The sequence below is a fragment of the Patiria miniata genome, unplaced genomic scaffold, assembly GCF_015706575.1.
Source record: "Patiria miniata isolate m_02_andy unplaced genomic scaffold, ASM1570657v1 HiC_scaffold_5, whole genome shotgun sequence".
Classification (NCBI taxonomy): domain Eukaryota; kingdom Metazoa; phylum Echinodermata; class Asteroidea; order Valvatida; family Asterinidae; genus Patiria; species Patiria miniata.
Window position 1 is genome coordinate 20,718,980 of NW_024037072.1, and position 14,455 is coordinate 20,733,434.

The window sequence follows — 14,455 nt, forward strand, 5'->3', positions numbered from 1 at the left end:
TCGAATATGTCAGCCCATTAGTAGGGTAACAAGACGACACATTTATGAAAAGTAAGCATAACAGGTCTAGGTAACAGACATAGTAGAAGCTTTTTTTGTCGGCGGCTACGACTATTCGCTGTAACGTGCGAATTGCAACAACAACGTTACCGACGGCCCGGCCATAGCCGCAAGATTTGACGGAGTGTGTGAACTTTAATATGCGGCTGCGACTCGGAGTGAACAGTCAGTCGTGAAGCTTGAATTTTGAAGTCTGCTAAAACACTTTACAGTTATCATTATGATGTAAATGTTAAGTGAGTGTGAGCTCTAGTATAGTGTTTTCTGGTATAGCCTACTTAGGTTTTATTGATTCGAATTGTTCATTATATTAAAACTAAAATGGGAAAGAATGTTGCAGCAACCTGACGCCACTCAGCGGTTGTGTACAAAGTCGGGAGAGTCTAGCTTGAGTAACTCCAGCTGACATGCTCCATATTAAAGGGAATATACAACATTTGCAAACATCGGAAAATAAAACTACCAAGTTTTTGCGAAATACCTTAAAAGGATGTTGGTAAATGACAGTCTAAAGCATCCTGTAAAATTATGGCACCTGGTATACTGTCATTTTCAAGAAAAGTGGTATTTTTGTATCAATTTCCAACGCTGATCGGCCGATCAGCGTTGGAAACAACTGGCTTTTTTTCAAATACTGGCCCCAATTGACCATTGCACTTGTCTGCAATCGATTACAAACCTATGAACGGGTACGAGGCAGCTAGACTGGTTCCCTGACCTTACAATTCCCCAATGTATGTAAACTGCTCTGTTTCTTCTTATATGGAGTCAGGGAACCAGACTACAGGAAAATGATCGTTTTTCTTGGTTTTTATAGCATTTTCGAACCCAAAACCTCCAAAAAGTCAGTGTAACTATATTTGCTTTATAATTCCAACCCCCCAATTCCATCCATTTCTGAAAATTACAGCAAAAGCAAATGATGTATATTCCCTTTAATTCACAACATGTGAATGAATATGGAGCATGTCAGCTGGAGTTACTCAAGCTATGGAGAGTCAAGAACATTTTCTAAACTATGTTCAAGTTTTAGTCCGAGTAACTTGGTGGACCCAACTTATTGTCTTTTTAACATTCGAATGTTAAAAAGGTGATAAGTTGGGGCCAAGTTACTCGGTCTAAGTTAAAGTAGGGAGGGGGCCTCTTTCCGGAAAGATTCCCATATCATATCTAGATCTGGCCATCACTAATTTTTCCTTTCACAAGTTTCAGTGATCTATCAGCCATCAGAGAGTGATAATAATGTCCTAAAAAGTCCATTATCTGCACAGGTAACGCTTGCATACGCGCGCGCGTTGTCACACACAAATTGAAGGCATGGAAGGTGACAGACTGGGACCGTGAGTGCATAAAAACGTGCAAAATTACTACTGACGTTTTTTTACTCGCCATTCAGCTAATTAATGCCCACACAACACATACATCAAAATGCTTAAGTTGCAAGCATGTCACCTGCGAAATTTGAGACCTTAAATCCAATTTTAAGGCAAGTTTTTGACAGTTCAAAAACTATCCTTGTCATTCTCCATGCTCTAGAAATGGTCGTGTGAATTCCCAAGGTATTCTGGGTAGGTGTAGGAAGAGCCTTGCAGCTTACTTGTTTTTTAATCGATGGCCAAATGAACATAGCGCCCTCTGTTAAAAAATGAAACATTCTGCATTCACTCAGACCAACAAGAGGGCGCTGTTTTATCTACACGATGAAAATGTTTTAGCTGAGGAGTCTTTTTGCACAATGCATTGCAGTACACATAAACGTGATGTTTGCGTTTGGATTTCGATAACTCCCTGCAAAAATAGAATTAAACGCTGCATTTTTGGTGATGCAATGCTCACAACAGCAACTTTGCAGGGCAGAAGTTTCAGGGATTATTGAAGAAACTGTAGTGAGTAAGAAGCTTGCACATGTGATTCACACTGGTATTGTTATGCAGCACAAACTTTTGCACATTATGGATACCTTAAGTTTTGGGACTCTCATACACAGTATTGAGAGTCCCAAATTTTCGGACTAGGAAGGTGAGTGCGTAGAAAAAGGGCCGCGTAGTTTTAGGGGGTCTGAGTCTGACGATGCCCTGTTTTATTGTTTATTGAGAAAACACTAAGAGGAAACTTTCAGACCACTCTCTCATACGGTTTGTGCACAGGGTGACAAGTGATGGCCAGATATATTTATGGGAACATTTCCTTCATGGAGATGATGTATGAAAAAAAAGGTGTCAGGTTGCAACATTCTTTCCTTTTTTCCCCTAAAATGTTAGACTGACATAACCCGTTTCGCAGCTATTGCCATCTTGCTTGAAATCGTGATTTTGCAGTGGCATGAGGGGCCAGGGGGGAGGCTCATGTGACCCAAACTGAAAATCCGTAACGTAAAAGGCATGGGGAGGTCAGGGCTGCTCTGAAAATATCTCTCTTTTTTCATTGAACAGTAGTTACAGTACACAATGTTGGATCTGTATCTGTATGGTTACGTTGCAGAAACCTATTCAGACATTATCGCAACGGAGTATAGGTACTCAAGGCACTGGGAGTTATGTCTATTATTTGATGAATGAAGTACATGAGTTATATGAGACCCATTATGTAGCACCTTTTAAGAGTTTACAAGGTGCTGCGGCCACTGCCAGGACACCGGGGCGAACCCCTTCTCTTAGCGACAAGTGTTACTGGGTTCTTTAACGTGCATTAGACAACACACGGGACTTACGGCTTTACGTTCCATCCGAAGGACGAAGCAAGAATGGTTAAGTGCCTTGCTTAAGGGCACAAGTGTCTGCCGGCGGGCTCGAACCCACGTCACTGTTGACTAAACACCAGAACACGAGTCCGGTGCTCTTAACCGCTAGGCCATGACACGCCATATTGAATTTTAAAAACTGATGGGACATTGAGCTGTCCATGGGTGAAATGATTTCTGTTAAGATGTAAACTGTAAAGCATTGCAATTCAGTCTTTGGACTGCGAGAATGGTAGGAACAATTAAAAAAAAAACCTTCAATTCAATTCAATTCAAAACAATTATTTAAAAAATACCTCACGCACATCGGCACCAAGCTCAAAAAGGGAAAATAGATCGCGAAAAAGTAGTCCCGTGAATGCGCATGTAAGAACACATGAGGAGTGTCCGATCGTGAGTGTGATCATATTAAAGTGCGGCCTCCAAAAAGGAAGCGGCTGGGATGCTAAACATCTAAGAACAAATTATTTGGCCTTAAGTAATTAAACAATCGTGTAAACGTGTCCATTTCAGATCACAAATTTTATTAAGAGAGTGCACTTTTTCCTTACCTAACAGGCGACCAGATATGTTTCTCCCAAGATAGTGATACCTAAAGTTGGCATGGAAGGACTCCGCTCATGCCCACACAAGGTGGGCAGTGCCACGCTGTGGTTTGGACGCCAGGTTCGCCAGTATGTGACCGTGGAACCTGTCATGTTGTTTTACATGCTCGGCAGTTTCCTCCAGTACTCGGCTGTCATACAACTGCTGTACCTCAAGCTCTGTGTGATCAAGTTCAACGATACTTCGGCGTGTCAGAGTCTCAGCAGTCACCCGGATATGGAGAAATACACGCAGGACGCAGGGTCCAACTGGCTGATCATCCTCAACGCTTTCCTGACGGTGGCTTCGATAGCCAGCACTCTGTTCTACGGCGCGTGGTCGGATCGAGTCGGACGACGGGTCACAATCATCCTTCCAGCCGTCGGTTCTATTATTAACGGCATCGTCTTGATCCTTTGCGCAAGGTTCATGCTATCGTCACCTTGGTATGTCGTTGTGGGGACTGCCTTGATGGGGCTGTTTGGCAGCTTCCCCACCCTCACCACCGCCGTGTTCAGTTACATGGGGGATGTGACCAACTCCGACAACAGGACCATGAGATTCAGCATTCTGGAAGCCATGACCTTCTCCGGCAGCTTCATCGGGCTCATCACGGCCGGTGTGGTCATCGATAATGCCGGCTATATCGCAGCCTTTGCTTACTACATCGCCTGCAATGTCGTGGTGGTTCTCTACACCATATTCTGGTTGCGGGAGTCGGTTCCCAGTTCGTCCCCTTCGAACGCTGCCACAGACAGTGACATCAAGGTGCTCGTCGATGACATAGACAGTCAAGTCGAAACGGACCTGGGGACGCCGGATGCCGCACCCAAGGGTTGTTGCCGGGAGCTGGTTCGGTTTGAGAACGTCAAAAGCATCGTACGGATTCTCATTAAAAAGAGGCCACATTACGGACGGCTGCAGATATTTCTACTGATATCATGCCTGTTCACTCTTCAGCTAGTTGGAGAAGGTAAAAATGCCCCATACGTTCTTCAGCCCCTCAATTTATGTCGAGTTTTTGCAGATGTAAAACCTGTAAGACCATGGAGAGAAGAACTTATGCATCATTGCAGTCCGGGACCTTGAGCCCAGAAAACATGCAAAACCAATTCAGGCCAACTTCACTCACTCTTTAGCATACAAAATTCCTAAAAATTTTCATTAGCCAAAGACAAGGGCCCAATTTCATAGAGCTGCTTAAAGATACAGTATATAGTCCATCATTTTTAATTTGTGCATTTTGTTTGTTTGAAGCAACAAAAGTGCTCAAAATCTTAAGAAGGGTACTGAACAACTAAGTTTACCTCATGAAGTTTCAGCCCAGCTTCAGCTGTAGTACATTCCGAGAAAAACAGCATTCTGAGGATCTCAATTTCAAATCAAAAGTTGCTGAATCTGTTTTGAATTGGGCCTGAATTCAGCGTCTGAGACACGTTCTCACTGAGCCGATTGCAGCTACGCGATGTCGCTACGCGAAGACTCACCATTGGAAAGGCCTTCTTTCGTTGATTTCTTCAAAATGACAGCTTGCCGGAAAGAATAATTTCACAGGGAGTTTAGTTCCCTTACTATCTTTCAACCAAGTTTGTTTTTCAACAATAATTACGCCAGTTACTTTTTGGATAGCTGCAAATGATGGACTCTGTCTTTCAGCAGATAATTTGCTTAAGCACGAAAAAACATTGCTTAGTAAAATTAGGTTACCGGCCAAAACTCCATGTGATGTACATTGCTTGTGACTGGTATTTAGCTGTTGTTTACTTAGCATAACAATCGCAAAGAGTTTTGGCCGGTAACCTGATTTAATAAAGCAAGACGTTTTTGTGCTTAAGCAAATTTTTTGCTTAAACAGCTCTGTGAAATTGGCCCCTGGTCTTCAGTATTTCACCAGCCGAGTTTGAAATATGGACCTTTATCAACAATCCGAACAGCAACTTCCGAGATTTGAATTTTGAGGTTAGATAGGTGCCCAGGTACCCGTGATTTTTTTTTTTTTCCAATTGTGTACCCAGTTCCCGTATTCCGTAAATCATAGAGCTATATTAAATTACTAGAGCGCTAACTTCGTGTACAAAGTAATGCCTGCTGGGCGCATCCATGTTTGTACGCAAACCTTTGGAGACCTAGAAATTTTGTACGGCTTTTGTACGGCTATTTGCATATCTGCGTTTGTATTCCAAACCGAAACGCACGATTAGCAAATGAGCGTGTCATTTTACTTTACGCAAACAGTGCGACGCGTGCGCGTATTCGCTGCAGATGCTCTTTTCCATCACGTTTTTTTGAACCGTCAATGCACGTTGTTTGCGTAAGTTCTACTTGCGCGTTGCATGTAGAGTACACTTTTAAAATTCAATCCATCTAATTTCATTATGTTCTACAAACACGCACATGAATTCAAAATGTCTGCGCCCAGGACCGCTTCAAAGCGTCTCCGCACGCAGAATGACGAGTTAGCGCTCTAGTAATTAAATATAGCTCTATGCCATAATTACACACCCATAGATTGTAGTCGGGTTATTTGCACATGGTGTTTCAGGCTTGACTTTTGACAGTTAGATTTTGTTTTGATTCTTTCAGGATTTACTGACACAATCATTCTGTATCTCAAGAAGGATCCGCTTGAATTTGATGCCTCAACAATCGGTAAGTACAATGTACTGCTACTACCAGTGCTGCACCATACTTTTTAAAACCCGGTCTGTTTTCTGTTAAAAAGAAAAACACTGCACATATTTGTTGAGTTGTAGCCTCCGGATGTCAAATTGCTTTAAGATGTCACAAAGCTGCAGTAGAACAACATTGACCGGGGAGCAGGGGAGGGTATGCTCATTGTGTGGACGTGTCCCAACCATTTTGGCCGGGATTGTAGCATCCTAACATTTTTTTTTTGTACTGGCTCTCTAGGATTTTTCCAGGGTCTCAAGAACGGCCTGACAGCGTTGACCCTGATCGTCGGAATGCCGTTACTGAGATTGACCAGACTCCACGACACGGTCATTGCCTTCGTAGCGCTGCTGTTCCGCAGCGGGGCATTCGTTATGATAGCCTTCGCTCGTCAACGTCTGACAGTATTCCTGAGTAAGTAAATGACCTAACCTTGGACTTCAAATTGGGAATTCTCTGCCACTTGGTCATTCTATAAATATAGGGTCCACTTTTGTTTTCCCTGTCTCTGTTACATCTGACATCTATGATTTTGTCATTCTGCATGCACTTCTGATGGAGGCAGTAGACTTCAAGAGTGATTATGAATAGCCAACTACCTACACAACAAATCAGAAATGGTTTGAAGTCATTGTTAACCCTTACCCCCTTGAGTGATTTACTAGGAACCTTCCTCACTCTTACAAAATCCAACACCACATGGTAACTCAACACCCAAACTGTTGGACTCTGATTATGGTGGTATGCCTGGTCCCATGTAAAACATAATCAGTTATACTAGTGCAGTACTCACTCAAACAGCTAGAATACAACAAAACATGTAGTTTAATTTTGCAGGGTTGGGGTTGGTTAGGGGAATGATACTTGAATGGCAAATTACAAAGTACCAAGGTAAGGCCAACAACAAAAAATAGTCGGTCTCTGGTCAGACCGAAGTTCCGGAATTGATGCGGTGACGCAGGGTTTTTTTTGTGGCTTTTTTTTTTTCAAGCTTGTATTGTACAGACAAGGTGGGTACTATTTTGCTTTTTTGTGTCCTCATTATACATTGGTGTCCTCCATAATTTGCCTTGGTGCCCTTTATCATTTGCCTTGGTGCAATTTCCCCATTTCTTGGTGCTCCTTGGTACAAAAATTTGAGGAGGCGCGGCAATGTTGTAGCTTCCGTGTTAATTTCAAGAAAAAAAAAGTTTGACGCGCATGATTAAAATCGACGCGCGCGCTGACCAGAGACCGAGTATTTAATTTTTTTTGGCCTAACAGGGACAGAATTTTTTTCCCGGTTTATTTTAGGTTTTTCACAAGATGACTTAACCGAACTGACCCGACCGAAGTCGTTTTCAGGTCGGGTCGTGTCGGTTTTGGGTTGGGTTTGCACAACATTTCAGTATATATACACATGCATGCATGATTATATTTTAGATTTAATAGTTTCACATTAATTTTGAATCAATATTTTTCTTGTAAACAGTCCATTCTTCTTGGTTTTTTTCTTGTCCTTACTTCAGTGCCGATTCTCTACTGTCCCTCTGGCATCCCTGCCGCCGTCACACGAGCCCTTCTCTCCAAAAATGTGGGACTCAACGAACAAGGTAAGGGCCCGTGACCATTCAGCCCCGGTATGAAAAGGGCCCCCCAGTATGCTCGTCCCCTCCCAAGAAGTCCTCTCGTACCGTCCCAGCTACCGGCCCAGGAGCTGGTCCGGTTGCTAATCAGGAACTCCTCTATCCTGGGGTCCATTGTTTGCAAGTATTGACACATGTAATATATCCCAGAAGAAACCCGCTTGTGGTTTTCATCTCTCAGCGCAAAACAATAGAACACTTTCGTCGGCACAGAACAAAACCCCTGCCATGCGGTTTCACGCACAATGGCACCGTAAATTACCTAGGCGTTATGGAAGGATTTTATCTTTAATCCGGTATTTCTGCAATTGTTCTGCTGTGGACGTTCTCTGAAGGGCAATAAATTGATGCGCCTGACTGACTTCAAAACTTCTGGTCAGACAGGACCATGTACCGGACGAGATTGGGCTGAAGACCGGACTGGCTTTGGACCGGACGAGGTAACGGGGGGCCCTTTTCATACCAGGGCTGAATGGTCACGGTCCCTAAGCTTTCCAATGCAACTGTTGCTGTCATAATAAAGCGGAACTGCATAGCACTGAAGGAATGTATAAGTAATGAAAACAAAAGTTAAAGCAGTGCCCGCCGGGAATTATTCTGGCTGAATTTTCGGCCTGACTGGGCCTTCAGCAGAGCTGCACTGACCAGCTGTCATGCATGGACACTACTTTGAAAAGATCTTTCCAACCATCAGGCGTGCAAGTTTTTTTTTTGGATCAGCTGATTTCGTCTTTTTTTTACTTCACATTTATGCCATTAAAAATTGAAAAACAGTGTATAAAGTCTTGTCAACATTTGGATTTTCCTCTTTTTTGTGTGGTTACTTCCTAGTTGCATGCCTGAACCATGCTATGCGAGGAGGATTGCATTTGTATAGAAAAAAAATGCTCAAATAAGGAGAGTATGGTCCTTTATATTTACAGATTCGATAATGTACAGATATTACAATTCCTTTTTTTTTTCCCGTTCACTTTTAATCAAACCTGCCACTATTACCATTCCCTCAAAAATCAACCCGAAATGGCCACTATTAAAATGACCAGTGTCAACAACAATGTCTGATAATCAGCCAGTTTTTGCCAGTTCACCTCCACATCAAGATTCGACGATTTTCAGGCTGGCAAAAACAATCTGCTTTGTTGAATACAATAAAATACAGGGGAATGTTTTGGAGCAAGAGTATTCAGAAACCTGCCACTGTAAAGCACAGGCTCTGGCACGTTGAATATAGATTTCTAGGCCAATGAACAACAGTATGAACCCTTTTTTTTTGATTTTGTGGAAAATTGAAGATAGCTGACTAAATGCTTACCATTGCCTTCCACAGAATAAGCACTGATTTATCTGGTTTGTTTTATGCAAATGGGAAATTAGTCAAATTGTGATGTGTTCATGCATAGTTAGAGAATCAAACTAGTTGACAATAACATGGTTAATTTTGGTGAATAGTCGATATTAGCTTCCTGAGGTATAACGTATTGGAAGTTGACGAACTAAATGTACCGATAGTTCCTGAGGTGAAGCCGATGGAACTAGAATATCAACTTCCAATACTGAGGAGAGATATTATTAACTATCGACTCGAAATTAACAATGTTATATTTGTTTTGTTATACCTCATACATATTCACCAAAATTTAGTCAAGTTATATACGCATTAGTTACATGTATCTCAGCAAAATGTTGATGTGCGTGTACCCACATCTTTTCATATAACGTGGGCAAGTGCTACCCCGTGCGCTAATTCCACAATAGTTTCGCAAAGCGCATGCGTAGTGGACTAGCGCACAGGTAACCCGTGCGATAGTCTACTATGCTTTTGTAATTTGCCCTGAGTGTGATTCCTTGCGTACGCGCTTGGTAAACAGCAAAACTAGCAGCTGAAACATAAGGGTGGATGGACCAGTGCGAATTCGGCTCTCGGTCATGAATATGTATGAGGTATAGTAATTGATTATTACATGTACTTGTTCACATCTCTTCAGGTGGGCTGTTCTCCCTGACTGGTGCCCTTGAAACCATGACAACCTTGCTCTCCTCTGCAATCTTCAACGCCCTGTACCCTGCCACCAAGAGCATCATTGGGGGAGGCTTTGTCTTCATTGTCATGGCAGTCCTACTCATCATACCCATGCTGTTGATGATGTAAGTTATCCCTCAGAGGTACAGATGGCCCAATAAGGCCAAGTAAAAAAAAAAAATGTTTAGTCTTGCCTTTTTGAAAAAAAGGAAGGAGGCCCTTTTTTTTTCTCCAAAATGGCTGCCCGGCCGGGCTGCGTAATTTTTTTTCCTAGGAGGGTTAGGGGCAATGTCATGAATAATTCAGTTTTTCCTTTGAATCATTGCAAGACTTAGGTTCTCGTTCTATTTTCCCCTTAATTTAAAATTATCTCAGTGATAAATTTGGAGAAGAAAAATAGCTGATGAAAATGAGCAGCGACGACGTGGATTCGAACCAGGGATCTTTGTATCCATAGCTCATCTCGCTATCCACTAGGCTACTGTGTGGTAGCTCGACGACAACCGTTCTTTAAAATGCTTAAATGTATTGTAACTAGTTGAGTAACTAACAACAATGCTGTTGATGTCATTGTCCGTTCTCATGGATAAACATGAATTATTCATGACATTGCCCCTAACCCTCCTAGGAATAAAAATTACGCAGCCCGGCTATTTTTCAAGATGGCCGCAAGTTTTTTTCTTTAATGGCCGCCACTTAAACTCAGGAAATGACACACCAGCTTTATATGGGCTACATGCAACAGACAAAGAGGCCCAAATGATGTCACTGTTGAAAATTTATCATTTTTTCGTTTAAAAAAAAAGGGAAAAAAAGGAGCGCCCTTCAAAAAGGAAGCGGGCGGGGACACTTAATATTTTGGGTTTTTTTAATTGGCCCTACCAGGACCTGCCAAACGGAAAATAGATGTTGGGTTTCCGTTAACATCGCCAAAATATTAAAGGGTCAGTCGGTTGGGATTGTTCGGTCGGAAATGTTGCTCAAGTCCCCCCAACTCATAATACTTTGTGCATTAACTAGAGTGCGAAGTTGGGTACAGAACCCGCAATAAACATTTATGAAGGAAATCTCGTGTCATGAAATGAAAAATTAGGTCTCCACGTGCTGCCTATGGTAAATTTACCCCAGGGAATGTGTTTCTTTGTAACAACATTTAAAGGATAAAGAATATTCAACCTTTTGTGTCATACTTTTTTCGACTTTTTAACACTTCCAAACCTTGTTTTATGCTTAAGGTGGGTCCATGATCTTCAAAAGGGAAACACAGCCTACAACCTTGCAAGGCAACCAGCTAGCGAAGGTAACGAATCCTCGATTTATGGAGACACCTAAACCACCTCAATAACATGAATCCAACACCGTTGAAATCATCTCTCACAATGTGAGTTCATACATGTTCAGTGTACCAGTACATGACTCATCTTAAAGGCCAACTCTAATGATGAATAGAAAATGATTTAAAAAAAAAGCGTGCTGACTTGGACACCAAGTTATTTTTCATTAAAAAAATCAAAGTTGTGGGATGTATGACACCTATTTATCTCTGATTTGTGTAGAAACATTCTGCCTAGTAATGCTTTTTAGATATTTTGATTTTGATGGTTTATGGCTGGAGAACGATGCTGTAATTCTCCCAGGAATTTTTGCAGATGTGTAAATGCAATACCCCCACCATTTCCAAGTATTGATGTCCATGTTGGATTTTAATAGCATCTAACTGAAGTATACAGTAACAAACATAATTTTGGCAAAAACAAAATGTTTGTTTCACTCTTGTTGTAGTTGCTCTTTGAGCTTGCTGTGTGAATAGGTCCATCAGTTATAAGATGGAATTTTGCGTCGGGGTGATATAAATCAAGTTAGGTTTTTTTTTTTTTTTTGCCCTTCACAGACGTTTAAACACTGTATACTCAGTGTGTTACCTCCCGAGTGAAAGTTGGAAAAAATCACTCTGGTGGGACTCGAACCCACGACCTCCTGCTTTCTAGTGCAGATGTCTTACCACTCGACCACCGAGCTAACGGATCGGTTGGCTGGTTTGAACCAGGGCAAACCTAATTTGATTTATATCACCCCGACGCAAAATTCCACCTTATAATAGTTTATGCGGTACCCGCTGCTATGTACATCAGATTTGAACCAGCCAACCGATCCTGTTAACTCGGTGGTCGAGTGGTAAGACATCTGCACTAGAAAGCAGGAGGTCGTGGGTTCGAGTCCCACCTGAGTGATTTTTTCCAACTTTTACTCGGGAGGTAACACACCGAGTATACAGTGTTTAAACGTCGGTGAAGGGCAAAAACCTAATTTGATTTAGGTCCATCAGTGAGAAAATTACATGAAATAGATGCTTTTTCTAACCAAATAGAGAAATTGGAGAATTTTACCCATTGAGTATCTGTTTTTTACTGGGAGAAATGCTGAGCTTGTGCAGTATGCAAACAAATACCATACACCATCTTCATAAAATCCACCCTGAAGCTGACATCTGGGGTATCATTATTTTCCATGTCTTGTACATGTTCATGTACATCCCTGTAGTAAAACATCAGGAGGGGAAAAGTTTAACATGGGGGAAGACTTATGTCACAACAAGGGTGCTAACACAAAGAGAAGTAACAAAGATGTGGGCCCAATTTCATGGCTGCCCAAAACCAAACCATGTTTACAGTACTCGCAAAGAAATGTTGTGCTATACTACTATCGCCATGGGCTCCATGCGCAAACAAGAGAGGGCGCTTTTTGACTACTTTTGAAAGCCCCATGGACGAGACACAATGTGTGTGCATACTGGTTCACACGTGAAATATGCATGACTAATTTTATTCTGAATGTGCACAATGCAACAGTGTCTTTGCGTTTTGGACCATGATAGGGTATGACCAAATGTTAAAATGAGAATCTACTGCTCTTGGTTGGATCCAGTGGCGTAGCCCGGAATTTTTCAGGGGGGGGGGGCTGGAACATTTCATGGGGGGGGGGGGGCGTCATGTAGATCAACGATAATTTTTTTAGAAACTCAAAATCTCAGTGGGGGGGGGGGCGACTGGGGGGGACAAGGTTTCATGGGGGCTATCGCCCCCCCCCCCCCCCCCCCCCCCCCCCGGCTACGCCACTGGTTCGATCATACATTTTCCCTTACTTTCTTTGAACATTTTTTTTTGGGGGGGGGGGGCGGGGCTGGCAAAGTTGGGACGCATTACAACTGTTTTGACTCCAACACAATTGTCTTTGGGTTTTGGACCATGGTAGGGTATGACCAAATGGTAAAATGAGAATCTACTGCTCTTGGTTGGATCATACATTTTTCCCTTACTTTCTTTGAACATTTTTTTTTGGGGGGGGGGGGGCGGGGCTGGCAAAGTTGGGACGCATTACAACTGTTTTGACTCCAACACAATTGTCTTTGGGTTTTGGACCATGGTAGGGTATGACCAAATGGTAAAATGAGAATCTACTGCTCTTGGTTGGATCATACATTTTTCCCTTGCTTTCTTTGAACATTTTTTTTTGGGGGGGGGGGGGGGGCGGGGCTGGCAAAGTTGGGACGCATTACAACTGTTTTGACTCCAACACAAGTGTCTTTGGGTTTTGGGCCATGGTAGGGTATGACCAAATGGTAAAATGAGAATCTACTGCTCTTGGTTGGATCATACATTTTTTGGGGGGGGGGGGGGGGCTGGCGAAGTTGGGACGCATTACAACTGTTTTGACTCCAAAGACCTACACGCTTACCATTTTGTGGTCTAGTGCCATTGACATAACATTATGTACTTTCCATCCTTTCCTTTTACTTCTCGCACAGGTAGATTTGGACATTTAGAGCTGCAAAGTTCAACCATAGATTCATCCAGCCTGTAGCAGTGTACATCTCACTTTAATATTTGAAATAAAGTATTCCAAGGCTTTTTTTAATATCAAAATAAGGTGCCACACTGTTAGCTTTTTGGTGTTCAAAAATGAGTGTAATTTATCTGTTGTCAATTATGGCCTTCAACATTTCACAGGATGAAGTTGACGTTGCAAGTTAATTGCCAACTTTAATTGTGTTATAAATGGACAACTGCTTCAGCAAGCATAGATTGTGGATTTGGGAGTCAAAGTGTGCATTTCTTTTCAAAGTGCTATGTATATACTGTTGAAACCAAGTAAGGTGACAAAATTTGACGAAAATGACCGTCCAACTTCAAGAAATTATTAACTGTTAAAAGAAAAGACAAATTTCAGTTGATTGACTTATAAAGCCTGATCAAAATTGTAAATTAATATGCGGGTCAATTTTGAAGGAAAAAAACATCTAATGTAAGAATGTAGCAATATAATCAGTTTGGTGTTATTTTAAAGCTGATCTTTTAAGTGTATCTTTACCTCAAGAAGAGGAATTTTCAATTTTGAATCCTGTTGGTGGACAGTAACTTGTACTGAATTTAAAAAAAAAAAAAAAAAAAAACACAATTTATTTTGTATTAAATTGTGATAATTTCTCAAATTCTAAATTTCTTGGATTATGGTATTGGGCAAATGAATTACGTTACGTCCCAGATAAGGTCATGGTATATACATGTAAAATAATGAATGTTTGTGAGTGCAATGCTAAGAATAATTTCATGAGGTGACAGATGGAATGTTCCATTCCACGAGGTGAAGCCATGTGGAATGGAACATTCCATCTGTCACCTCGTGAAATTCTTTCCATTGCACGAATGTGTAACATTCATTATTTGTTTTATGCAACACCAGAATAAATCCTTGTCA

General features: G+C 41.8%; 1 protein-coding gene across 4 annotated transcripts; it reads left to right on the forward strand.

Annotated features, from left to right (window-relative positions):
• The first annotated feature begins 77 nt into the window (after positions 1-77).
• LOC119741043 (proton-coupled folate transporter-like) lies at positions 78-14,258 on the forward strand. 4 transcript variants are annotated; one of them, XM_038216647.1, is made up of 8 exons: positions 78-296; positions 3,359-4,358; positions 5,969-6,034; positions 6,296-6,469; positions 7,564-7,647; positions 9,666-9,825; positions 10,936-11,081; positions 13,506-14,258. In XM_038216647.1, the coding sequence occupies exons 2-7, from the start codon at positions 3,404-3,406 to the stop codon at positions 11,030-11,032; spliced, it is 1,536 nt and encodes a 511-aa protein (XP_038072575.1). In that variant the 5' UTR covers positions 78-296; positions 3,359-3,403; the 3' UTR covers positions 11,033-11,081; positions 13,506-14,258. The 4 variants fall into 4 exon arrangements, with proteins under 4 accessions (XP_038072575.1, XP_038072576.1, XP_038072574.1 ...); XM_038216648.1 differs by having other exon boundaries at positions 13,510-14,258; XM_038216646.1 differs by having other exon boundaries at positions 10,936-11,000.
• Positions 14,259-14,455: the final 197 nt, after the last annotated feature.

Bases quoted from the DNA above. Each gene is read 5' to 3' on its own strand.
- LOC119741043 (XM_038216646.1), top strand. From the start codon at position 3,404: ATGGAAGGACTCCGCTCATGCCCACACAAGGTGGGCAGTGCCACGCTG. The intron at 4,359-5,968 runs GTAAAAATGCCC...TGATTCTTTCAG, and splicing joins TCTTCAGCTAGTTGGAGAAG to GATTTACTGACACAATCATT. The intron at 7,648-9,665 runs GTAAGGGCCCGT...ACATCTCTTCAG, and splicing joins TGTGGGACTCAACGAACAAG to GTGGGCTGTTCTCCCTGACT.